We start from the raw sequence: 22,793 nt of genomic DNA, 5'->3' as shown, positions 1-22,793 counted from the left end.
TCATAACGTTCCCATTTTGCAACCGATTTTCATGAGGTGTACTTTTTGAGGCAATGCCAAACCGTTTGCTATCAATACAGAAGATTTGGAATAAAAACATTTGTACCTGTGAAAGGTTATTCCTAGTTCCCCGGTGATAATTGCACAGTACAAGCATTTTGCACAGGTCTATAAAGCACATTGTGCCAGTTTCGTTATTTCGGTTCTCGTCTCCCACAAGCATGGAATCCGATGACGCCTTTGCTCAAAAGGGGTGTGAGTCAAATCTAGCTAGTGTCCAGGAAGCCCATTTATTAGCATTATTCCTATTCGCAACATGTGACTGTTTTTACTTGAGTGATTTAAACACTGTGTTAGTGACTTAGAACGGTAGCGCATTGCTTTCACACCCCTTGACATTCAACATCACACTCAAACGTTCTAGGTTTGACTTACATATTCGGCAAAACAAAAGGAAGCAATTATTTCCGGTTTAGGTCCCTGGAGTAGTCCTTTTTCCGTCTTATAAAAATAATAAGACCAAGTGTTTCAAAGGAAGACACACATACTGGACTCCGCCGGTGACGCGAACCGGAAGGATTGCTTTCGTTATGTTGTTTTCTTTTGCTGAATGAGAACAATTTTTCTGGTGCGGCAGAAATACACTTATGTAGTGATGGTGAGACTTGATCAAATGTTTCTTTACTCTACAAAACATACCAAAAAAGAAGAGGGGGAAAAAACATGACAGCAATATCTAATTGGATTTTCCTTTAAAAAGCAAAAAGATGACACAATCAAGCACACAAATAAATAGAATAAACAGAGCAAACAATCAATGCATCAAGCCCCTCTTAAAGTTTACAAATAAATACACCAATAAACAGAGCAATCAATCAATGAAGGTATGGGCATCATGGCTTTCCAAAGGATGGAAATAAATAAGCAAGCAAACAACAGTCCAACCCAAGCATGGCTGCGTAGCACTCCAAAGTCTTTGATGGGAGTCAGCCGACAGCGGTTAGAGTTCCTGTTTGACGTGGTGTCGGCCGGCCTGGCGTCGCAGGAAGCGCAGGAAGTCTCGGAGCTCTCGTCCGCCCTGCCACGGACGACAGGCGGCGGTCACACGCGCTTGCTGTGGCGAGGACGGGACCAAAATCAAAGCCGCCGAACTCACCTGGTATCGAACGGGCTCGTCCTTCCGGCCGGCGGGCGCCAAGTAGATGGTCGGGTAGCTGAGAAGCCAAAGCGTCAATCGGGTGCGCGGTGCCACGTGTGTGACGCACCAAGCGCGTGACCTCACCCTTGGACGTCGTAGCCGGCTGGCACGTCGTTATCCACGGCGTTCATTTTGGCGATGACCACGTTTGCGTCTGCAGATAGCTGACAAGAAGACCATGCGCTGCTGACGCCAACAAAGCTCAACAAGGGTTGCTCGGTGGAGAGGGGGACCAGGGTTAGCGGAGACGAGGGAGCGAAAGCTAACAGCCGACGCTAACGGGCTGGACCAACGAGTGAGCAGCACTGCTTTTGACACTCATGCAATTTTTTTTTTTTTTTTTTTTTTAAGGCAAGTCCCCATTTCAAGTTGCACTCTTTCAGCGTCGTCGCTCGTTGCGCCACAAGGTGCCGGTCGGCACCGAGCGCTACCGGAAGGGACGCAACCCGACGAGGAGCATGAAGCAGAGAAGGCCCCGAACAAATATCCAGCAACGGGCGTCATTCCCAGAAGCGCAGAGAGAAAATGTGTGGCTGCTCCGTGCGTGGTAAAGGAGCAGTCGTTCCAGGGTTTGCGATTCCACTAGCATCCATGCTAATCATCACGTTTTAGCATGATGCTAACAGACTTTCATTGGATGGTTTGTTTGAACATTTTGCTGTTTAAATATACAGTTTTGGATTCTCATTTGTTTTGTGTGTCGTCCGTTTTACCGCAGACGTCAAGGGAGAATAACAAACAGAGAGCTTGAAGCAAGCATGCGCGGCCTCGCTTTTGGGGAACGCTTTTGAGGAACGCTTTTGGGGCTGAGTGAGAACAGATGAGCAAACGTGTCCAAAAGCCTATGGTAGCATTTCGACATCACCGATTTTCACCTATTGCGAGCATTCACCGTATGCGCTTGAGCGGGTTGCATGAGGTTGAAAAGGGCAGAAAGTGATGAAGATGAAGACAAAGGTTACCGTCTCAGCCAGCGCGGTGTAAACCGGTTCCAGCTTCTTGCAGTGTGGACAGGACGGCGAGTAGAACTGGATCAGGACGTCTTTGTCGGGCTGGTTAACGAGGGCGTCAAACGACTCGGCCACCACCACCTACGTGCGGCGCACGCCACCCCTGTCATGTCACTTCCCGCCGCCGCAAATCACAACCCGCCGCTGGCGCCACGCACCTGAACGGCGCCGGCATTTCCGTCCGGAATGGGCTCGGACTTGATGTAGCGCTTGAGGTGCCCGGCAAAGTATTGGTCCAGAAACCTCTCCAGCGAGGCGCCGTCCCTCCTGCAAGAAAGACGTGTCATCGGGTCACGCCAGCCCGTCCTCGCCGCCGCCTCCCGTTAGCACATTCGCGTGCTACCTACGTGAACTCCTCCCTCATGGCGTACTTGTGACCCGCTTTGGTGCGGACGGTCACCAGGGGAACGTCTCCGCCGTCCGACGTCCCCACGCCAAACTCCTCCTCCAGCTCGGCTCGGAAGTCCTTCTGATTGGCTACTGAGAAGAAGAGGCCCCGCCCTGCGTACTTGGACGCCACCTTCATCACCCTGGCAACCGGACAGACACATGGACAGGAAGGTGGCGGGGATTGTCGTGACAACTGTCCGGTATGTGTGCGTGCGTGCGTGCGTGCGTGCGTGCGTGTCACCTGTTCCTCCAGTAGTTGGAGCCTCGGGTGTTGTGTTTGTAATCCAGGTTGTAAAAGGCAGTCAGGAGGTCACGAACTCTCAGACGATCTTTGTTCTCCAAGGTCATGTGAGGACAAAGTCCAAATCTAGACACACACGGAACACCAGTGGTGGAACGTCATCAAGTGCAAATATGATTTTTCAGGTACTGATTTTTCAGTGACTTATGAGGCCATAACATTTTTTTTTTTTAAAAGTCCAGCAGTGACACAAGGGAAGCAAGATATTCCCCATCCATGGCCTTATTTAAGGGAATTGTTTGATACTGTCGGCTGAAAGAATGAGTGTTGGCTACAAAAATACTTGGTATAATCTGGGAAAAAAAAGTTGTATTTCAATCGCCCAGCCCAACACACACGTACATGTTGTCTCGGATGAAGCGTCTCAGAGACGGGATGGTCACGAAATCTCGCAAAACAACAACGCTGTCCTCAAACTGATTGGCCAACCGGGGAGGCCGGAACAACAGGACGCCGCTGAAACAAACACACGCACGCAGACCCGGACAGCATCGCTCGACTTATGACACCAACGTCAGCGTTGAACGTTTCGAGTACAAAAGAGTAAGACTGACTCTGTTTGGAGTCCGTAGGGGGCGGCCATCTTCATTTGTGTGGTGTGGGCGAATCGGAACTGATCTCTCAAAAGTCCCGCGGCTTTTACAAAGTCAGCCAGACTGGAACTTTCCTCGCCTGAAAACACACCTGACACGGCACAACCAGGTGAGGAGGTCAAAGTTCGTTCCGGTTGGGAGTCGGGCTTCGTCCTGACATGTTCGTACCGACGACGGAAGCGTCGTCGTGGTGGACGAAGCTCTGCAGGTCTTCTTCGGTCAGCAACCTTGCAGAGTCTGGACCCTTCTGCCTCGTCATGTACTCAAAGATCCCCTCTGACACACACACACACAACATGAGCGTCTCATTCTGTAAGGCGTACGACACGCACGAGCATGTTTTACCGGCAGAGCGAGGACCATCGTAGGAGGCCGAATCCCTCCCGTTCCTGAAGATCTTCAGTGTTGGGTATCCTGCCACGCCAAAGCGACTACACGTGTCCACCTCAGCTGTGCAGTCCACCTGACGCACACGCAGGCGCGCGCACGTCAGACAACCGCTAACAGGTATGCACGTGCGAGCGCAGACACACGCACAGACGAGGTTACCTTTGCTAGCTGCACAGTTCCCTTCAGTTTTGCTGCTGCTTTCTCAAACTCCGGAGCTAACTTCTTACAGTGGCCACACCTGAAGGAAGGAAGATAACAAACAATAAAGGGAGGGAGGAAAGAGTTGAGGAAGGTTGGTGGGAAAGAAGGGATGATGGAGGAAGAAAAATGAGGAAAGAGTGCACGAGGAAGGACGCAATGGAAAGAAGGACAGAAATGAGGCAGCAATGCGGGAGGGGAGTGAGCATGAGAGGAAGGACAGAAAGAAGCAATTGAGGAGAGGGGGAAGAAAGGTGGGATGGGCGGTAGAGAGGATGGAAGGACAACGCGAAGGCACCCGCAGCCGCAACTGAGTTACGTGGGTGATGCGCGCGCTCATGTTCGCGTTACCAGGGCGCGTAGAATTTGACGAGCATTGTGTCGTGCTCGGTTGCCAAGTAGTCGAAGTCGGCGTCCCCGAGCACGAGCACGTCACTGCGTGACGAGAGCGAGGCCCGAAAAAGGGCGATGAGCAAAAATGCAACGGCGGCTAGAAGGCGACGGCCAGCCGCCATGACCGACAGTAACCACTTGTCTCCAACCAAATTAGATCCGATGCGCTAGAACAGCATCAAAGTGCCAACATTAACTTGTGTTTCCGGAAACAACAGTCAGAATAAAAGTCAACATTAAACGCAGGTGACTAGACTAGGACACTGTAAAAAGACGTCAAAACGTCAAAGATTTGAGGAAAATAAATAAAATAATGGCACACAAAAGGCTGATTAGCATTAAGGACAGTATATCAACATTTGAGATTAAGTCCTCGCCATTTTCTTTTATTTTGAAGCCTGGCTACATGACGAAACTTTGGCCGATCTACCGACTATAATTGATAAATATCCCTTTTTAATGGTAGACAAGTGTCGCTTACGCGACTAGTCGATGCTGTCATTATTTTAAAAGCTTCTTCAGGAAGTGGACTACCGAGAGAACGATGAAGCGGTGTGAGTGGACGATTAGTCGTGTTCTTGGGGCGAATGGAGATAAGATCAAGTGTGTGAGGGAAGCACTTTTGAAATGTTTGACGGACACAAAGTCGCTACACACTCTCGGACAGTAAGTGGCTGTCTGCACCCTAAACGTTGCTTGCAAACCACCATTGGTTGAAGGAGAAGAATAATAATAAGGAAAAGGAGGAGGAGGAGGAGGAGATGTCCTATGCCGGATTTCCACTGGGTGGCAGTAATTGAAGAACGAGGAGCATAAGATTAAAAGCACATCGAAGAAGAAGAGGGTGCAAGGCGGTTGCTTTTCACGACCCGAACGACTAAACCGACGATGAAGATGATAATGATGAAGATGATGCCTTTCTGATGTTTGGGTTTGTTTTCGTCACTTGAACGGAACCTACGCGCGCGCTGTGACTCGCTTAGCATATAAGCTCCCGTTCACAATGCATGCTAGATGCTAAAAGAAGCTAGCTGTGAGCTGATGGAGACTAAATGCAAATTAATAGCCAAGTCTGCAAGCACAACGTAAGACTATGTACGTCTTATTCTACATTTTTGACTAAACATTGATGTACGACACGTAGTTAACGTTCTAATGTTTAGGGCTTGACACGAATGAACATGAAAACAAACAAGCGCATTTCACTTGTGATTTGGAGCTGTGAATGTTTGAATGAGTTTTATTGTGCCCCCCAGCCCCAGAGTTCAGAGTTCATTGTTGATCCACGATGAAGTCCGCCTGCAAACGTCTGAAAGCGGATGCGTTTGACCTTGCCTCGCGGCCGCACACCCCCGAGCAGGACGATGCGGACGCTGATGCGGACGCCAAGCTCGTCATCACGGCGGGTAACGCACACTAACGCAGCTGTCGCCACGGCGCCGACATCCTGGCATCTGATGGGTCGCCTCCGTGTGTGTGCCAGACGAGGAGCAACCTGAGGGCGGTGGTGGGAGAACGATGAGGAGGAAGCGGAAGAGGCAGACAGAAGATGCGGAGCAGCAAGAGACGGAGAAAGGTGAAGAAGAAGCACGGCCGGGAGAAGACTTGGAGATTGACAGACAGCTCGACCAATTGCTGGAGAGCAAGTCCAAGCAACACAACCTGACCAGCGTCAACGTGCGCAACATCATCCACGTGAGTGTGTGTGTGTGTGTGTGTGTGTGGGGGTGTGTGTGTGTGTGTGAGTGCGTGCTCGTGGATCCTGTTCTTACGCCGACCCTTGCCCCGCAGGAAGTGATCACCAATGAGCACGTGGTGGCGATGATGAAGGCCGCCATCAACCAGACGGAAGCCGTGCCGCCGTTCGTGAGTTGCGAGGACGTGCGACGTGTCAGCCATCGATGAAGCGATTGACCGATTGAGCGCTTGCTTCCACAGGAGCCCAAGATGACGCGATCCAAGCTGAAGGAAGTTGTGGAGAAAGGCGTGGTGAGAATTGGCCTGCACTCTTTTGCTAGCACCGCAATGGGCAACTTTTCAACATGTTGAAGGTTTTCTTTACATTTTCAATGTTTAGAGAGAATAGCTGGCTTTGGTTTAAAATTCTAACAAAAGTTCAGGGAGCTTTCATCGGCATGTCTTAAGCTCAATGGAAAAACTAAAAAAGGAAATATATCCCCAAGTTTTCAACAGTACATAGTTTTCCAAAAATTCAAGATAACTGAAAGGTTAAACTTATTTTAGTTTACATTTCTAACAAAAATAAAAAGTGCCGGGAGGTCTCAGTATCGGCAGCATCTCTTAACAAAAGCAAATAAAAAGTAAGCTGAAGTTAACCCTGTTTTAGTATCTCAGGGAGTGGTGAATGCTTGCGAACGTAGCAAATGTCATTTTTTTCCCTCAGGGTTTCATAAAAGGTTGCGAAATGTGTCTCACAGGCAGTGAAAAAGAAAAACTGTTTGCATCAAGTAAAAAGCGTCTGCCAACATTTTACGAACACTGACGACCCCCCCGTGCCCGCCCCCCGATTCGGTACGTTAGCAAGCGTTGGCCGCTCCGCGAGATGGCATCTTTATCGGCCTTCAGATTTGCCGAATAAGGCCCGTGCCGATATTCGTCAAAGTGCCAACAATACAATCCAAACGCAAATTGAGAGAGTTGCGATTGGCTGGCGACCAACTCGGGCCGTGCCCCGCCCCCTTGCCCCAAAGCCCGCCGGTCGACGGAGAACGACAATGAGCGCAATGAGTAAGAGCAAAAATATTGTACAACAACAACAACGGGTGGACTCACCAGGAGGCGGCGATTTTGTCCTTTTTGTAATTTGTCCCGTTTTGCTCTTCTGTCTGCACCGCAGTCAGATGGGCGTCAGAATTGAGAAAGCGTTCTCGATGGCCGTGCCCGCTTCAATCCAAAAGGCGAGATGGCGGGGCTTCCGGATGGCGGCGCTTGGCTGTCATGCCTTCATCTGGGCGCCCCCAGAAGACTTTTCCCCACCGTTGACTCGGCGGGCAAACGTTTCGGAAGCTTACTGTTGCTAATGACGTCATTGCTGTGGCTGCTCACTTCCTGTCAGGTGATCCCGGCGTGGAACATGTCTCCCATCAAGAAGAGCCGAGACGTCAGCAAGGTCAAAGCTCAAGTTGCCCTTTGTTGGCGTCGGCTCCGGGAAAGACGGCCGAGAGCTAAGCGAAGCTTTGTGTGTTCAGGTTCATCAGTTTGTGGACATCCCCCTCGCCGAGGAAGACTCCTCCGACGAGGAGTATCGTCCCGACGACGAAGACGAGGACGAGACGGCCGAAGACGTGAGGCCGCCGCGCCGGGCCCAGGTGTCCGCGACGTCACTAACGCCCCTCTGATGCGGCAGACGCTGCAGGAGAGCGACTTTGAGAGCGCGGCGTCGCCCCCCCCCGGAGGATGCCGCCCGCGCCCCCACGTCAGCCGGCTCGGCGCCAGAACGGTAAAAGCGCCGCAACGCCGGCGGGCGCATTCGAAATGTGGCACGCTGCGCTTCCTGTCACCCGCAGGCCTCGAGGGCGGAGTCCGTCTCGATGGGCCCTCCCCCCCCTCCCAAAGCGCCGCCTCCCTCCGCGCAAGCGGACAACTTCCTGGAGAAGCTGCACGCCGTGGAGGCCGAGCTGGCCGTGTGCATGGAGCCGTACCAGGTGGAACCCCCGAGTGGTTCTTAGCCCAGGCGGAGGCTAACGATGCTAATGCTAATTGTCTGTCAACGCGTCGCCAGGCTTTGGAGGAGGCGGGCCAGGGGGCCTTGATGGCGTACCGCACGCGCTCAAAGCGTCCTCTTCGGGACGTCCCGCTGGGGCGACTGGAGGCGGAGCTCCGAGCTCCTGACATCACGCCCGACATGTACGACTGTGGCTCCGCCCAGGAGGACAGCAACTGGACGGATTGGTTGAGAGGCCTCATGACCTCTGACATGGACAACGACGGTGAGGAGTCTTAAAACGACTGCGGACAGATAAACACAGACGCACACATCAGCACAAGTGTCTCACACACACACACACACACACATTCCCAACTTGCCATGTGTGTGTTCAGAGGAGTGCGATGATGAAGATGATCCAGAGTACAACTTCCTGGCTGATATCGATGAGCCGGATCAGGAGGATTACCGTGACGACAAGGCCGTACACATCACCAGTCAGTCCACACACACGTGCACACACAAGTGCGCAGACACCCACCACAGTGACATGATGTTGTTGTTTTCCAGAAAAGGAAGTCAATGAACTGATGGAGGAGCTCTTTGAAACGGTGAGACACGCACGCACACACGCACACACACACACACACGGAGCAGAGCAGAGCAGAGCAAAGGTATCTATGTGTGTGCGCGTGTGTTAGTTGAAAGACGACCTGGCGGGCCAGGAAGTGGACGATGAGGGCCATGAAGAAGAGGAGGAGTTGCAGGAGGAGGACGCAGGCACACGCGACACGCATGTTGCCGCACACGTGTGGCACACGCACAAGCAAGCGTGTGGCGGCGAGGTGGAGAAGGCGCGAGCGGCGGCGGCGGCGGCGGGGGGGCGGCGGCGTACCGTCAAGCAGCAGCTGGCCTTCATCAGGAGCACACCGCGCACACACACTGTGCACGTGCTCCGGCTGGACGCGGCACACACGAGCACGCTCACGCAGCAAGTGCAGCAGGTACGCGCGCGCGCACGCATGCGCACACACCTCGCTGGTCCCTCACCACATGCTGCCTTCTGTGCGCGCCGCATTTCTTGGAGTCTGCCGTAGTCGGGATTTTGTTGCCACACGCTGTCCAAACTTTGGGCCGATAAGTGGCCGGGGCCCGTCCGCCACCACCGAGTCCAAATGACTTGAGCCGCTGGCCGCTAAGCGCAGACGGCGCCGCGCTCAGTGTCAGTGGCCGGCGCCCACGTCGGGCCCCGCCTTTCGAGGCCGCGCACACTCCAGGTGGTAGCCGCAGATGGTAGACTGTGACGATGGCAACCTAAGTCAAGAGAAACAATAGCGGCACCTGACGCGCCCGTTTTGCTTTTCAAAAATGCAAAGTCACATTCGACGGCTTGTCGAAGTAATCGCCGGCCGACTGCGCGTGCGCCGCAGCACGTGCAGCTGTTGCTTCAGATTCATCTCCTCACGTCGGCCGTGGAAAAACTCGGCAGCGAGGCCCAAACGACGCGACGCTTGCTGGTGAGAAGCGAAAGCGGCCGTTTTGCAGCACGATGGCAACGTAGATCTCAAGTCTCCCTCGCGTGTCAGTTTGAGCTGGACCTCATGGCGCAGAGAGGCCAGCTGATGGCGTCGTCGCAGCCGGCCGAGCCCACGTCGGCGCATCGCAGCGCTTTCGGGGCCGCCAACCTGCAGGGGGCGCTAAAGCTGCTGGATGAGCTGCGAGACCGACCCGTGGCCTGCGTGCGCCTCAAACGCGCGCCCGACGCGCGCGGGCAAAGTCGGTCGCCTTCGCCGTTGGGGCTTTTTTTTTTTTTTTTTTTTTTTGCCACGTGGCGTTTTGTGTGCCGTTGGTGACTCGTGCGCGTGCGTTACCAGTGCGCAGTTTTCCGGTGATGCCCGCTGAGCTGGCGTGGATCTTTGCCACACGTCCGGTCTTTCTCTACCCGCAACTCCTGCCGTGCGTCAGCTTGGACCCGGCTCTCTACTACACCCGCAGGACGGCGGCATTCACCGCAGCGGAGGATTGGTACGCGCGCGCGCCCTCAAACAGGACGCCAAAGGCGTCAGAGCTTTGCAAACACACGCTTAGTGAAATGGTGTGTGCGCGCAGCCTGCTGGTCTTGGGTCTGCGCAACTTGGAGGGCTCGCGTGACCCCGCCCGCCTGCTGTGTGACTTGCTGCTGGGCAAAAGCGTCGTTCAGGTGAAACGCAGGATCCTGCAGTGCTGCAGACCAGGAGCCCCCGACAATATTGTCAAGGTAACACACGCGCGCGCGCACGCACGCACACACACACACACAAATGCGTTCTGATCCAAGTGTGTGCGTGCAGGCATTCCGGTACAAGCGCGTGGTTCCTCGAATGCCACTGGCGTGTGCTCATGTTGCGCCATCGGAGTGGCGCCCCCCAGTGGAGAGGGATGTGAGCCTCTTGCCTCTGTGGCTGGTGGTGAGACGCCTCGACACACACGTGCAAGCGCGCGCGCACGCACGCACATCAATGTTGTCGCTGTGTCCCACCCCCTCCAGAGAAGTCTCAATGTGATCTCCAAGGCGGTTACCCCCGCCACCCCAGGCGACTCCTCCGCTCACTTGACTGCGCTCGGCTCCGCCTCCACACGCTACCCGCCCCGCCTCCCGCCCAACCTGCACTTGCGCCGCATGGGCTTCATCCGGCAGACCGAGCGCGCTCCCTTGTCCCCCTCCTCAGCTCCGTCCGGCCTCCCAAATCCTCCCTCCGACGGCTGCCCCGCCCCCTCGGCGGCAGGCGTGCTGGGAATCAACGAAGCCGAGGTGGAGCTTCTTGCTTTGTTGGACTCATCAAGGAGCTCCGGTCCGAATGCGGGCGCGGCCAAGATGACAGCAGACGGTGGCACTTCCTGTCCTCTGCCCGAGGTAGGCGTGGGGCTCGCCGTCATGTCCTTCAACTGAAGAAGCCTCCCCAAAATAAATCTTGAAAGGATGAAGCTAAAGTTGTTGTTGCGCTTCTGTCAGGAAGGTGAGCCCCGCCTACAGCGGGAATCCGGCCCTCCGGCGGCAAGTGAGCCCAGAACAACGGGAAGTGGCCAGCAGGAAGCGGCGCCGGGCGTTTCTGCTCAAAACGTCTCCACGGGCGAAAACGGAGAAAAGACGGTGGTGTGGACACGGTGAGGCCCCGCCCACTCGGCGGCGCAGCATGCCGCGCTTTGCGTTTCACGTTGTCCGCTCGTCATCTCGTCTCGTCTCAGAGAAGCCGACCGCCTCATCCTGACGGCCTGTCAGCGGCAAGGAGCCAATCGGAGGACGTTCAGGCGAGTCTCGGCCCAGTTGGGAACCAAGAGCGCCCGGCAGGTGAGAGGCGAAAGGTGAAAGGGCGTCTTGGGCCGTGTCGGGCTCACCAACTAATGCCACTTCTTTCCAGGTCAGCCTTCGTTTCCACGACCTCCTTCGCCTTTTCCACGCGGCCACGACATCCGCATCCTGTCCCTCGGACCCGCAGCCGCAGCCGGAGCCTGAAAGCAGAGCCACGTGTGACAGCCTGTAGAAAAGTTGAAAGGAGAACTTGCTCTTCGGCACCTCACTCAACTCTCGTTGGCTGGATGATGATGATATCATCAAATCCTTTCAATTCACATTGAATGAAATCAAGTCTAGGTTTGAAGAGAACACCTTTTGATGTGTTGGAATGATAGTCGTCGCTGTAAATAAAATTTGAAACACATCTCCGTGGCCATCATAAGCATCCTCACTAACTAAAATAAAAGCAAGCAGTTAGATTTGGTGGCGTTTGTGAGTGTTAACATGAACTCACAAACAAATATGTTATCCAGATTTAGTTGAATAACGTTGACTAGCTCACCACGCGAATGAAAGCATAATCGTAAATCACGCGATTCCTAACCTAACTGCGCCCACTTGTGGCCGTGACCAATCAATACACTTGAGCCTTGACGTTCGAGTGGCCCTGGCTGCAGAGCGCAGTTACTGTTTCGTGTTAAGCCATTTCCTTGGCGGCTTTAATGATGCGACGTTTTATGACGTCACACTTAAAAATCACGTAATTTCACCCAGACAATTACAAAACCCAAACACTAACCTCAACCACACTGAGTGTGCCCTCTGTCGGGGACGTGTGGGACTACACATCCCACTCATTTCTAAGTGGGGGACGTCTTGTTTTAACCACAACTTTTGAACCCAAATGACCTAGAACCAACATCAACCCTCTCATTTTCAGTGCCTCCGACTTAACACGCTTTACAACCCTGTTTTCACCCAGAATGGACGTCAAATTGCCGTTTCCTCCACTTCCGTCCAACAGTTCAAGCTCCGCCTCGACGGACCGAGGGTTGCAAGTTTGTAATTGTCTAGGTTCAATAAAGTGTTAAAACGTGACGTCGTGAAACGGCGCAACATTAAAACCCACCAAGAAATAGTTTAAACCAAAAAAAAAAAAAAAAGAATAAAGACGGCGCAAAGAATCAGTGTTTCATTTCATTGTCAGTGTGCCGACACAAAAAGTGGCTGTGTCTCATTATTTTTAAACAAATAAATGACGTCTACCAGTTAGAGTTCAATAAACGTACGACAGAAAAATAAACTTAGACACTAACAAAGTAACTGGAGTGCACACTTACAGGCAGTGCAGCATGAGGACAAAGTTGCACACGCGGAGGACACCCAGAGAGCCGCGAAACTGCTCTCTTGCACTCATCAAGTGCAAGTGCGCATAGTCGCATGACGTCACCGTACCCTTCAAATCACTTCAACAAACGTCAACTCGTTTGAGTCATATCCGACCGAGTCAACACCTTTCCAAAACGTTTTGATGGAATACTTTCAAATCAAAAGGTCGTAGTTCACAGGTCAAATTTCAAATTGGTTTTATTCCAAACAGCGTTAAAAGTGGCTGACCAGAATTGACATCACTGCGGCTCCGCCCTTGCTCCTCTTTGGCATCCTGTCACACGTGTCGAGCGCGGCGGGGCGCGCCCGTCACCCCGGTGAAACAGGGACTCTCGGCGCCGCGTGCACGGGCTCCATGCCAGAACCGCACAGAAGCCGTAGGGGGTCGTGACCTTGGCCACGTGCGGCAGGGACAAGGCGGCGCGCGTTGTCGCGTCGCCGTCACGGTCCGAGTCCGCCTTGGGAAGCGGCGACCGGGAGGAGGTCCCCGGCGGGGGCAGGCCCTCCGCTCTCCCAAAGTCACCTCGGCCACAGTCGGCGGGCGGTCCGCTCCCATCGGCGGAGGTCCGACGGGGCGAAGGGGAGAGTAGGGAGCGCGGCCCGCGAGGTGGGATGAAGAACTCCGGAATGCGTTCCGGAGTCACCAGTAGAGTCCGCAGAGATGATCCCGACTTGGCCGCGGACATGATGGTCACTCGAAGGTCACCAACGGCCTTCGGGCTACTTCCTGTCCGGAAGCAGCGACTCGTGATAGTGGCGGCCGGCGGCCTCAAGACAACCTTCCGGATGGCCGTCGGTCGGTCGGTCCTAAAAAAAGCTGCCCAGCTGAAGTCAGTCACGGGTGACGATGTGGGCGGGGCATCACACCCGCTTTCGCACCACTAAGTGCAGGATACCAAAAGGAAAATAAGAGTAAGAGCGGTCGGCTTCATACAAAGGCTTTTACTGCAGCGGGACAAAGGAAGGAGCAGCTAAAAACAACAGCAAGTGAAAAACCTCCATAGTAAGAGTTGTGCCGCCCCCCCTCCCAAAAAAAAAAGAGAGTCGGGGGCACAGTGCATGGCGGGCAAACGGCCGCCGCGTGTCGTTTCGACGGCCTCGAGGATCAGTCGCTGTCGGAGGCCACGGCTGACGAGCACTTCCTCTTCCTCTTGGGCGCTTTGGGCTTGGAGTCTTCTTCCTCCTGAGGCACAGAGAGGAAGTGAGGTCAGCGCAGGTGGGGGGTGGGGGGGGCGGCGTCAGCGGGCGGGCGAACGTACCGAGGCGCTGCTGGAGGCGCTCTCCTCCTCGTTGTTGCTGGGCGGCGCGGCGCCCTTGCGCGACCTGGGCGAGGTGGCGGCCGCCTTGCGCCGAGACTTGACGGGCTTGGCCTGCGAGTCCTCGTACTCTTCGGCCAAGGCGAAAAGGTCGCTGAACCTGCGCGGCCAGTGGCCCGTCACTCTTTTTGGGCCGGCTTCCGCCTCAACGTTTCGGGATGAACCTAAACTGCGCTATGAGCTTCGCAAGGCACCCGAATTTGACCTTGAGTCATGGAAGGTTTTTGCTATCATTTGCTGCCGGTTGCATTTTTGACCCCGACGAGAGCGGCCGGCGGGCGGGCGGGCGGGCGTGCGTGACGCGACGCGGCCATCAAACAGGAAGTGGCCTCTCGGCACCTTCCGAGCCACTGACTGGAAGCGTCACAGACAAACGGACGAGCGCACGGCCTTCCCATGTGGTTGTCCAGCAGCGACTTAAAGCCGAAGTCAACCCAAACCGTTTTGCTTCCAAGAATATGTTCTATGCAGGCGCACCACAGTAGTTGAAACGAGGAAATACGATTCGTATGAAATAGGAGTGAAGCAGCAAAATGTCCCCGTTTTTCGCCATCTCAGGGGGCGGCCATTTTGTCACTTCCGTCGACTGAAAATGACATCACAGTTGCTCAGGTACGGACCGATCACGGCTCACCCGTTTGCTGAAGCTGAGCAAGTGTGATGTCATTTTCAGTCGACGGAAGTGACAAAATGAGATGAGACGAAAAACGGGGTGTGCATTTTGCGACAATCCACGGACACAATATGAATGACAATGCCGTGTTTCGATTAGTGGGCCTGCTGGGAAATTGAATCGCAAAACGTTGCAAATGCCCAAGAGTTGAGGTGCAACGGTTTGCCACTAGGTGGCGCCTCACCACAGGAGCCAGCCGAGGCTTCCGGCCACTCGCAACTGAAGTTTAGCCTTCAAGTCGCCTTCGGCTGGGACGAGCACAACTTGAACGAGGCCGTTTGCAAGCAGGCTGGCAAATGACTCCGAAAAGCCCGACTCGCTGCCTTTTTCTCAGCGCGCTTCGAAAGGTTCGCCAAAGACGCGGCGGGGCTCCGCAGGATTTTAGGTTCATCCGGAAAGCGGTCGCCCGGCAACGGCGGCGGCGGCGCGCCAGGCACGTTCGTGCGCGTACCTCATCTTGTGTCCTTCGTCGCAACTGGCCTGAACGTGCTGCAGGGCCTGCAGGATCGGCGTCTGGCTGAAGACTGAGCACAGCAAACGGCGAGAATCAAGCCTTCATCCGCGGCTGCGTGCGCGCGCGTGCGTGCGTGCGTACTGACAGCTGTTCTTGGTGTTGTTGAGACTCAGTCGGAGGTTGTCCAGATGTTCCAGGATCTGCTCCAGCGTCAACTGAGCCAGTTTGCTGCTGGAGCTGCGCAGACTGCAAACACATGTGAGAAGCGGATTGTCTTTGTTGTGACGCTTTTGCCGAAATTCAAAATCAATCAATCAATCAAAATTGCCACGGTGGTTGCTGACGGCTTGGTTCGACTCGCGGTTAGCATGTGGTTAAATGACCAAAATGTCCACAAAAACATTTCTTTTCTTCCCATTTTGTTGAGACGGGACCAAACTTCCGCCTTTGTCCTTTCACCTCTTCCAATATTGAAACTACGTAAGTGTCCACCTGTTTCACCACACTACCACGTCCCAAAACACACTCGCAACCGCTGGGTCTCGTCACTGCGTGGAAGTGGCAAATTGACTCCACTGCTCCCCCGAGTGGTGGGAGGTGGAATATACCAAAATAAATCCAAATAACAGAAATGGCTCGCAGTCTTGTTGCCTTGGAAACGGCGTCGTCAGGAGTCACAGCAGCAAGTCAGGCAGCATCCTGCCTTCCCCAGGGAGAGAGCCAAGACGCCCGCCCGCGCGCGCCCGCCCGTGCACGCACACACCTCTGCCTCTTGCGCGGCTGGTTGTTGTTTTTGATGAGTTGCGCTTTGATGTGTTCGGCCAGCGTGTCGTCGTGTTTGGACGCCCAGTGTCGCAGGAGGCTGGTGGTGAACTGGTCGTCGCTGTGGCAGGGCCTGCTCAGGACCATCTTCACCATCTCCTCGCTGGGCCTGACGCGCGCGCGCGCACACACACAGGTGAGAGGATGTGCCAGCGCTGTTGGCGTCGTGCCGCCCGCCCGCCCGCTTGCTCGCCCGCCCGCCCGCTCCTACTTTTCTCTCCGTAGCTGCAGCAGCAGGCAGGACAAGGCCTCGGGATGCTCTGCAAAGGCAAACGTGCTTCCTGGTCAGCGGGCGCCGCCCTCACCGCGCCCCCGTCCGGCGCGCTTTGTTCGGCGCGTCGAGCTACCTTTGTACTTGAGGTGCTGCAGGATGGGGATGATGGTCTCCAGGGGGATGCTGTGCGCCAGGAACAGCTGCCAGGTGCTGTACTGCTCAAAGGTCTCCCAGTCCAGCGACTGGACTGCCCGCAGGCAGCGCAAGAGCAAAGACGTCAGAGGGCGCCGCCTGCCGTCTACGCCAAGCGTGTGCGTGCGTGCGTGCGTGCGTGCGTGCGTGCGCTCACTCAGGATGTTGAGAACGGAGTCTTTGCGGAACATGACCAGGTTGCCCATCATCACGTGACACATGAGCTCCTGCAACTGCACGCCACGTTAGCTAAGCTAAGCTAAGCTAAGCTAAGCTAAGCGCCTAGCCCAGCTCTTCCTCACCTGAGTGGAATCGATGACGGCCACGATCATGTTGAGCAGCTCGCCGCTCCTCAGCGTCTCGTCCGGAAACTGAAACCGGACAACAAAGCTCAGAGCCGGCCTGTTGTGGCGCGCGCGCGCGGGTGCGTGCGTGGCTACCTCCGAGTAGATGGAGGGCGTCAGGTAGCAGAGCAGCCGCACGTCATCCTCCTGGCACGCCTTCATGTCCATCATCAGACACGTGTGAAGATCTCCGAGCGCCGTGGCCTGAGCAAACGACTCGTACAGCATCATCTTGCCGTTTGCCGCTTTGCTGCACGCAGACACGAACGAGAGGGTTAGCCTCAAGCGTTAGCGGGACCGAGCGCGAAAGGAGCCGCCGCCGCCGCCGCCAAAGGTGCCGCGGCGCTTCGTCGCATGTGGAGGCCGTTGGCCGGAGCTTTGGCTTTGCGCCGTCTGTTTCAAAGGCTCTGCAAGTCGCCGCTCTCGTTCGTTGTTCTTTTCGCTAGGCAGAAGCTGAGCCGCATCGTGTTTGTTGACACAAAGCGCCGACGCGGCCGGCTAGCTTGGGCGGCGGCGGAGGCCGAGGTCACCTGGCCTTGAGGTAGTAGAGCAGGTGGTAACCGATCTTGGGCTGCTTCTGGTAAAGTTCGGCCAGCATGTCCAGAAGAACCGAGAAGCCGCTGTTGTCCTCCTGCATGGTCACCAGGTTCCTGAAGACCAGACACACCGCCTTGCACACCGACTCCTCCAGGGACCTGACGCACACGCGCACGGCGCAGGTCAGAGGACGCGCGCGCGCACGCACGCACGCACGCAAGCGGGCGGGCGGGCGGGCCGGCCTACTCGTCCGTGATGTCTTCCGGGAGGACGTCTCCTCGGAAATGTTCTTTGAAGATTTCCGCCAGACACGAGGCCAAAGCCGACATCTGCTCCGTGTCAAAGTCCTCCTGCAAGGCACACACACACACACACACACACACACTTGCCGTGGCTTAAACCTTTTGGGGGGGAGGGGGGATGTGCGTGCGTGTGCGTGTGCTGGACCTCCAGGATGAGGTCGACGATGTCCTGCATGACTTCGCACTGCGTCTCGGTGTCACTGAGAACAAATGTTACCGATCGATCGATGATCAGCGGCGGGCTGAACGTGGAGACGTGCGTGCGTGCATGCGTGCGCGTTGACCCCTGACCTGGACTTCTGCAGCTGCACGACCTTGTCTTTCATGGTCTCCTCTAATTGGTCAAGCCAGGGTGTGATGTCGGCCGGCTCCTCCACGACAGCCTCTCTGATTGGATGAAACCTGAACTCGCGCTTCTTCCCTGCGCTCGCACGCACGCACGCGGCGACGTGAACACGGATTCTGGCGCTCAAGATTGTGAGGACGGCGATGAAGACCACCTTTGTTGTTGACCTCCTCCTCATCATCGCTGAAGGCTGCTTCCGTGTTGTCGTAGCAACCTTCCTCCTTGTCCATCATGTGCTCCATCTCCATGGACGCCATCTCCTCCATTTTCACTACACGCACACACACACACAATGTTCACGCAACATCCATGCGTGCGCACACATGTGCGCGCGTGCGTGTGCGCGCGCACCTTCCATGGGCGGCGAGGGGGCGCTGCAGAACTCTGGAAATCTTTCTCTGAGCATGGAGCGCAGTTCTCTGTCCAGCTTGGGATTGTCAAACAACGGAGCCAAGTGCCTGCAAGAGCAGCCGACCTTTAACCTCCGCGGCGGGGCGGGGCGGGGCGGGGCGGGGCGGGGCGGCGGCGGCGGCAGCGGCGCGCGTCTTACGCCAGCACTCGCTTCTCCATGATGAACGTGAGCGAGTTGAACACGCCCTGACGGACTTGAACTTCCAGCGGAGGGAAGAAGTGAGGAATGATCTGCGGAGGGGCGAAGGCGGCGGCCGGGTCAGCGCGGGCGGGGCCACGCCGGCGGGAGGCGGAGTCTCACCCGGCACATGAAGTCGAGGAGCGTGGCCGTGATGGCGGGGTGGGGCTTCATGGAGTGATGCATCACCAAGATGGCCGGCTCTGCGTCGCGCCACACGCGCTCGTTACGTCGCTGCGTGTGCGTCCGTGCGCGCGTGCGTGCGTGCGTGCGTGCGTGTCACCTATGTTCATGATGCTGTCCTTGTCCGGGTTGAAGAACAGCCAGTCGTAGAAGAGCGCCAGCTTGGCGTTGGAGGCGGCCACGTTGGACTGCTCCGCACACGCATTTGCGGTTAAGGGGCGAGAGGCCGCCGCCGTGCGCGCGGGCGCGGGCGCTTACCGTGCAGGTGGTGAGCAGCCAGCCGATGATGGCCCAGCGCGGCAGGATGTCGGAGCTGAGCACCTCGTTGGACGGGTGCACCACGCCGCAGATGTAGCGGATGAGGTCGCAGCGCAGCGACTGGCTCTCGGCCATGGACAGGTACTGGCGCTGGAACCAGTCCTGGTAGCGCTTCTGCTGCCCGAAGCGCACCTGCGCGCGCGGCCAGACGGAGCGGGAGAGCGGGCCGGGTTAGGCCGAAGCCGAAGCCGAAGCCGCGGCGGCGGCGGCGAGCGCGCGCTTACCCTGGAGGTCATGAACAGGAGCTTGGTCTCCATGTCCGGAGTCAGACGGCACGCCAGGAACTTTCTGGAAGTCCGGGCCGTGAGCAGCTGCAGAACGCCTGAGGCACGCACACGCACACACGTTCCAGAGCCGCGCCGCGCCGCGGACAGACGCTCCGGCGCTCTTACCGGTGAACTGGGGACTGAGGACTTGAGGCTTGTGGAGCAGGTCCCTCCACAGGAGATCCATCTCGGGGATGCGAGCCACGTTCTGCAGCAGGCGCACCAAATCTCTGCCGATGATCACGCACTCCAAGAACTGCGCGGGGGGAAAGCACGGCCGCAAAGTTGCCCGAGGTCTGCGCCGGCGCGGGCGCGGGCGCCGGCCTCACCTTCTCCCGCAGCAGCCCGATGCAGAAGTCCACCTCCTTCTGGCGGAGAGCGAGCAGGTTGGGGGCGCCGTGGTCCACGATGAGGCGCAGGTACGTGTACACCGACATGGCGATCAGCATGCCGCTCTTCAACAGCCACTCCCTGCGCGCACGCCGCAACATGTTACGCAAGCCGGCGCGCGCGTGCGTGCGTGCGTGCGTCTCCTACTTCTGCTCCAGCAGGATGTCCAGGACGCTCTCGGCCAACCACAAGTTCTTGGTGGACACGTCTCCTCCTGCGCGCGCGCACACACACACACACACACAGAATGGTCACGGCGGTGTGTTAGGGTTGCGCAATGTATCGAAAAAAAACATCGCCATCACGGCCCGCGCAATATGCATATCGCAAAGACATGAAATCATTTTCTAGGACGGTGCAATTAAAGGAAATTCAATTACAATTATGACGCTTCACGATTATAAATTGGCATCATCGAATTTTTTTTTTTATTTCTATCCGACACACTATGTTTGTTCACACAAGGAAGTCAGACTTGAATTTAGACATTTGCATAAGTGCGTGCGTGTGCGTGTGCGTGTGCGTGTGCGTGACCTGCAATCTGCTTGAGCAAGGTCATGACGACGCCATCAGCCGCCATCACGCCGCTCTTCACCAGCTCTCGGACCAGCCACACCAGCTGCACGCACGCACGCACACACATTTCAGGGCCACCCCGCGTGCGCGCGCGCACGCGTGCGCTCACCTGCTTTCTGGGGACGTCCTGCAGCTTGAGGAACTTCTCCATTAAGATCTGGTTGATCTTGACCAGGACCACATTCATTCCATCTCTGTTCACCAGAGTCAGGTCCCTGTAACACTGTTGCCAGGGTGATGTCAGACACGGCGGGGGCCGGCGGGGCGGTCGGGTTTCTTACCCTCTGGGCTTGAGCCGGCTCGGTGAGAAGCAGCGCGAAGAGACCCAGACAAACCTCCTCATGCTGCTGCTGGCCTTTGCACGCCTGGTTGCCACGGTGACAACAACACTGCCATCAGCCCGCTGTGGCTGCATTTCATGCCATTTCATAATAACAACAATCACAATTGGAATAATTGGTCTTCATGCCAACGCTGCCGGCTCCTCGACGCTTCCGTTCACGCCGGCCGCCAAATTAAGTGGCCGTCAGGAAGCTCCACCAAAAAAAATCAAGTTTTCGCCATTGCTGTTGATCAACTGGGACTTGATTTTCAATTTGGTCCAAACAAAACCCCAAAACCCAACAATGTGTCAATATTACATGAGATGTTGTACTCGTCAAGCTTTTTGACAGTGAGGGCTACCATTGCACCCGCACGATGACGCTTCTGTGGCGTGACGTCATCGAGGAGCGAGCCAACGTGACATTTGCTCATCTGCATTTGGAAGCCCTCGCTGCTCTGTTGTTCTCCTCCGATGGTGGGAGGGGCGAGCAGCGAGGACGTTGCAAACAACCAATGAGAAGGAGCCTGCGGTGGGTGTTTTGCTGGTGATGACGTCTTGAACTCACGCAAGCGGTCAGAGCGTCGTTCGCTTCTCTCTCTGAAAGGCCATTGGTCAACGAGTGGACTACGCCGACGCAACGCTCCAGTTTCTGAGCACGCACACACACACGCACGCACACACACACGCACGCACGCACGCACGCACACACACACGCGCGCGCGCGCGCGCGCACAGACGTGAGCAAGGAGCGCATGCGCACTTGCGCTTTAACTTGTGTATTTGTTTACAGGCTCCCACCCAGTTAAACGGTAGAAGCTAGCGGGCTAATCTTAGCTATGCTAACGAGGCTGCTCGGACCGTGTGGTAGACGGTAGCGTTGCCGGCCGCCGACCACCGGCCTCTGGCGGGCTTACCTCCTCCAGCTCATCTTTGGCGTCCAGCTGCGTGGACACCAGCAGGCGGCCCTGCGGCTTATTCTTGGCCGGTGCAGCCTCCATCTGCGGCAGCCGCTCGGCTCGGCCTGGCCTTCCCGCCTCACTGCAGGCGCAGAAAGTGGCGTAGCGTGTGAGGGAGGCAGCAAAGGCTTTTCTTTGTCCCCCCTTGTACTCGAGGAGCTTTCCTCCTGTCCCGCTCCGTGCTCCGCTTCGACTTCAGGAAGTGAACGGACTTCACTTCCGGCTTCGCCACCAATCGCTGCCCCGAGACATCGGAGTGACGCGAGGATCGCCCAATAAGGGCAAGGGGCGTTCCTCATGCGATGCAGCCAATCAGCGACCTCGGCTGGAAAACTGGACCTCCAATTCAACGACTTGACCAGGGGCGCAGCCATGGGTGGGCCTGGGTGGCCCACCCAGATGGACAGACTGCCCACCCAAGTGAGATTTATGAAAAAAAAAATATACGTTTACATTTTTTGTAAATTATGATTACATTATTTTTGAATTTGTGTTTCGTTGTGTTTTATTTTATTGAATATTAAGAATTACATAATTATGTTTGTCTCAGGAAGATCTGATTATGGTTATTAATACATACATAATACACAGAGAAATGAAAAAATAGAAGAGCCAGGGGGATTTTAGGAACGCGTGGCGCACGTCACACGTGGACACGTGACACCATCGCGTCACACTTTGCTAGCGTATGCTACACGCAACCAACGCCACGATCACACACAGGGCCCTCAGGATCCCATGGCCTAAATTGGGGCCTGCCAAATCATTTGCACTCAATGATAAGCTCGCCCCCCCCCCCCCCCCAAAAAAAATAAAGGCACTTCTTGGCAGGAATTCAACTCGCCAGTTGCTTCTTTTTATTTTTAAACTGTTGCTCAAGTGGTAGGAAAAGTTGCCTAGTTGTCGACACTGACTGCGCTTTTGTAAAGGGGCTGGTCTCTGTTGGCAGCCATGTTGCTGGGGTCAAGTCCAGCGCCTTTTCACACCGCACTCAGCAACGCCGCGAGGCGTCACAGCGCAACACTCACTGGCAGACTCGCAGGCAACACTACCACCCACCCCCCCCCAGACGAAGGAAGCGCTAACTACACACGGACGGAAAGGCCGAGCTGAGACTTGAACCTGGAGCTCAGAATTGTGACACAGACACGCCAAGCACTCGGGTGCCCCGTGCTGTCAAGGGAACA

The 22,793-nt window shown here is 55.8% G+C and overlaps 3 protein-coding genes across 11 annotated transcripts; 1 reads left to right on the top strand and 2 right to left on the bottom strand.

The window, feature by feature from the left end:
- Positions 1-659: 659 nt before the first annotated feature.
- On the bottom strand, positions 660-4,677 carry pdia8 (protein disulfide isomerase family A, member 8). 2 transcript variants are annotated; one of them, XM_086013859.1, is made up of 13 exons: positions 4,432-4,675; positions 4,042-4,120; positions 3,838-3,955; positions 3,661-3,768; positions 3,454-3,583; positions 3,242-3,355; positions 2,840-2,965; positions 2,556-2,738; positions 2,367-2,475; positions 2,161-2,289; positions 1,283-1,362; positions 1,157-1,214; positions 660-1,078 (listed from the first exon to the last, which is right to left on the bottom strand). In XM_086013859.1, exons 1-13 carry the CDS (start codon positions 4,593-4,595, stop codon positions 1,001-1,003), a joined length of 1,476 nt encoding a protein of 491 aa, XP_085869985.1. In that variant the 5' UTR covers positions 4,596-4,675; the 3' UTR covers positions 660-1,000. The 2 variants fall into 2 exon arrangements, with proteins under 2 accessions (XP_085869985.1, XP_085869984.1); XM_086013858.1 differs by having other exon boundaries at positions 660-1,214; positions 4,432-4,677.
- gon4la (gon-4 like a) lies at positions 4,378-11,838 on the top strand. 8 transcript variants are annotated; one of them, XM_086013853.1, is made up of 22 exons: positions 5,054-5,568; positions 5,730-5,879; positions 5,957-6,168; positions 6,265-6,339; positions 6,412-6,462; positions 7,550-7,603; positions 7,683-7,778; positions 7,841-7,933; positions 8,001-8,138; positions 8,216-8,423; positions 8,536-8,637; positions 8,711-8,751; positions 8,842-9,144; positions 9,571-9,657; positions 9,727-9,916; positions 10,015-10,165; positions 10,250-10,397; positions 10,471-10,587; positions 10,668-11,033; positions 11,133-11,284; positions 11,366-11,468; positions 11,539-11,838. In XM_086013853.1, exons 2-22 carry the CDS (start codon positions 5,762-5,764, stop codon positions 11,659-11,661), a joined length of 2,928 nt encoding a protein of 975 aa, XP_085869979.1. In that variant the 5' UTR covers positions 5,054-5,568; positions 5,730-5,761; the 3' UTR covers positions 11,662-11,838. The 8 variants fall into 8 exon arrangements, with proteins under 8 accessions (XP_085869978.1, XP_085869977.1, XP_085869975.1 ...); XM_086013852.1 differs by lacking the exon at positions 5,054-5,568 and adding an exon at positions 4,378-4,399 and having other exon boundaries at positions 9,571-9,916; XM_086013851.1 differs by lacking the exon at positions 5,054-5,568 and adding an exon at positions 5,008-5,027 and having other exon boundaries at positions 9,571-9,916.
- Positions 11,839-12,983: 1,145 nt separating this feature from the next.
- ints3 (integrator complex subunit 3) lies at positions 12,984-21,844 on the bottom strand. The gene is made up of 29 exons (XM_086014083.1): positions 21,565-21,844; positions 21,216-21,299; positions 20,607-20,690; positions 20,435-20,548; positions 20,284-20,368; positions 19,897-19,963; positions 19,689-19,830; positions 19,486-19,615; positions 19,318-19,415; positions 19,034-19,225; positions 18,876-18,963; positions 18,716-18,795; positions 18,554-18,645; positions 18,355-18,461; positions 18,158-18,274; positions 17,949-18,078; positions 17,803-17,857; positions 17,602-17,705; positions 17,349-17,513; positions 16,915-17,068; positions 16,777-16,845; positions 16,632-16,707; positions 16,416-16,529; positions 16,280-16,328; positions 16,010-16,177; positions 15,392-15,492; positions 15,244-15,316; positions 14,063-14,219; positions 12,984-13,986 (listed from the first exon to the last, which is right to left on the bottom strand). Exons 1-29 carry the CDS (start codon positions 21,646-21,648, stop codon positions 13,909-13,911), a joined length of 3,057 nt encoding a protein of 1,018 aa, XP_085870209.1. The 5' UTR covers positions 21,649-21,844; the 3' UTR covers positions 12,984-13,908.
- Between the last annotated feature and the right edge of the window lie 949 nt (positions 21,845-22,793).

The sequence above is a fragment of the Filicampus tigris genome, chromosome 18 (assembly GCF_054856515.1).
Source record: "Filicampus tigris isolate MCC_2025a chromosome 18, RoL_Ftig_1.0, whole genome shotgun sequence".
Lineage (NCBI taxonomy): Eukaryota > Metazoa > Chordata > Actinopteri > Syngnathiformes > Syngnathidae > Filicampus > Filicampus tigris.
This window is presented reverse-complemented; position numbering and strand designations above follow the sequence as displayed.

Bases quoted from the DNA above. Each gene is read 5' to 3' on its own strand.
- pdia8 (XM_086013858.1), bottom strand. From the start codon at position 4,595: ATGGCGGCTGGCCGTCGCCTTCTAGCCGCCGTTGCATTTTTGCTCATC. The intron at 2,476-2,555 runs GTAGGTAGCACG...TCTTTCTTGCAG, and splicing joins GCCATGAGGGAGGAGTTCAC to GAGGGACGGCGCCTCGCTGG. The intron at 1,215-1,282 runs GTGAGGTCACGC...TTGGCTTCTCAG, and splicing joins GCCGGCTACGACGTCCAAGG to CTACCCGACCATCTACTTGG.
- gon4la (XM_086013852.1), top strand. From the start codon at position 5,762: ATGAAGTCCGCCTGCAAACGTCTGAAAGCGGATGCGTTTGACCTTGCC. The intron at 5,880-5,956 runs GTAACGCACACT...TGTGTGTGCCAG, and splicing joins CAAGCTCGTCATCACGGCGG to ACGAGGAGCAACCTGAGGGC. The intron at 8,424-8,535 runs GTGAGGAGTCTT...GTGTGTGTTCAG, and splicing joins CTCTGACATGGACAACGACG to AGGAGTGCGATGATGAAGAT.
- ints3 (XM_086014083.1), bottom strand. From the start codon at position 21,648: ATGGAGGCTGCACCGGCCAAGAATAAGCCGCAGGGCCGCCTGCTGGTG. The intron at 20,369-20,434 runs GTGAGCGCACGC...GCGTGCGTGCAG, and splicing joins AGGACGTCCCCAGAAAGCAG to CTGGTGTGGCTGGTCCGAGA. The intron at 19,226-19,317 runs GTAAGCGCGCGC...CCGCGCGCGCAG, and splicing joins TCCTGTTCATGACCTCCAGG to GTGCGCTTCGGGCAGCAGAA.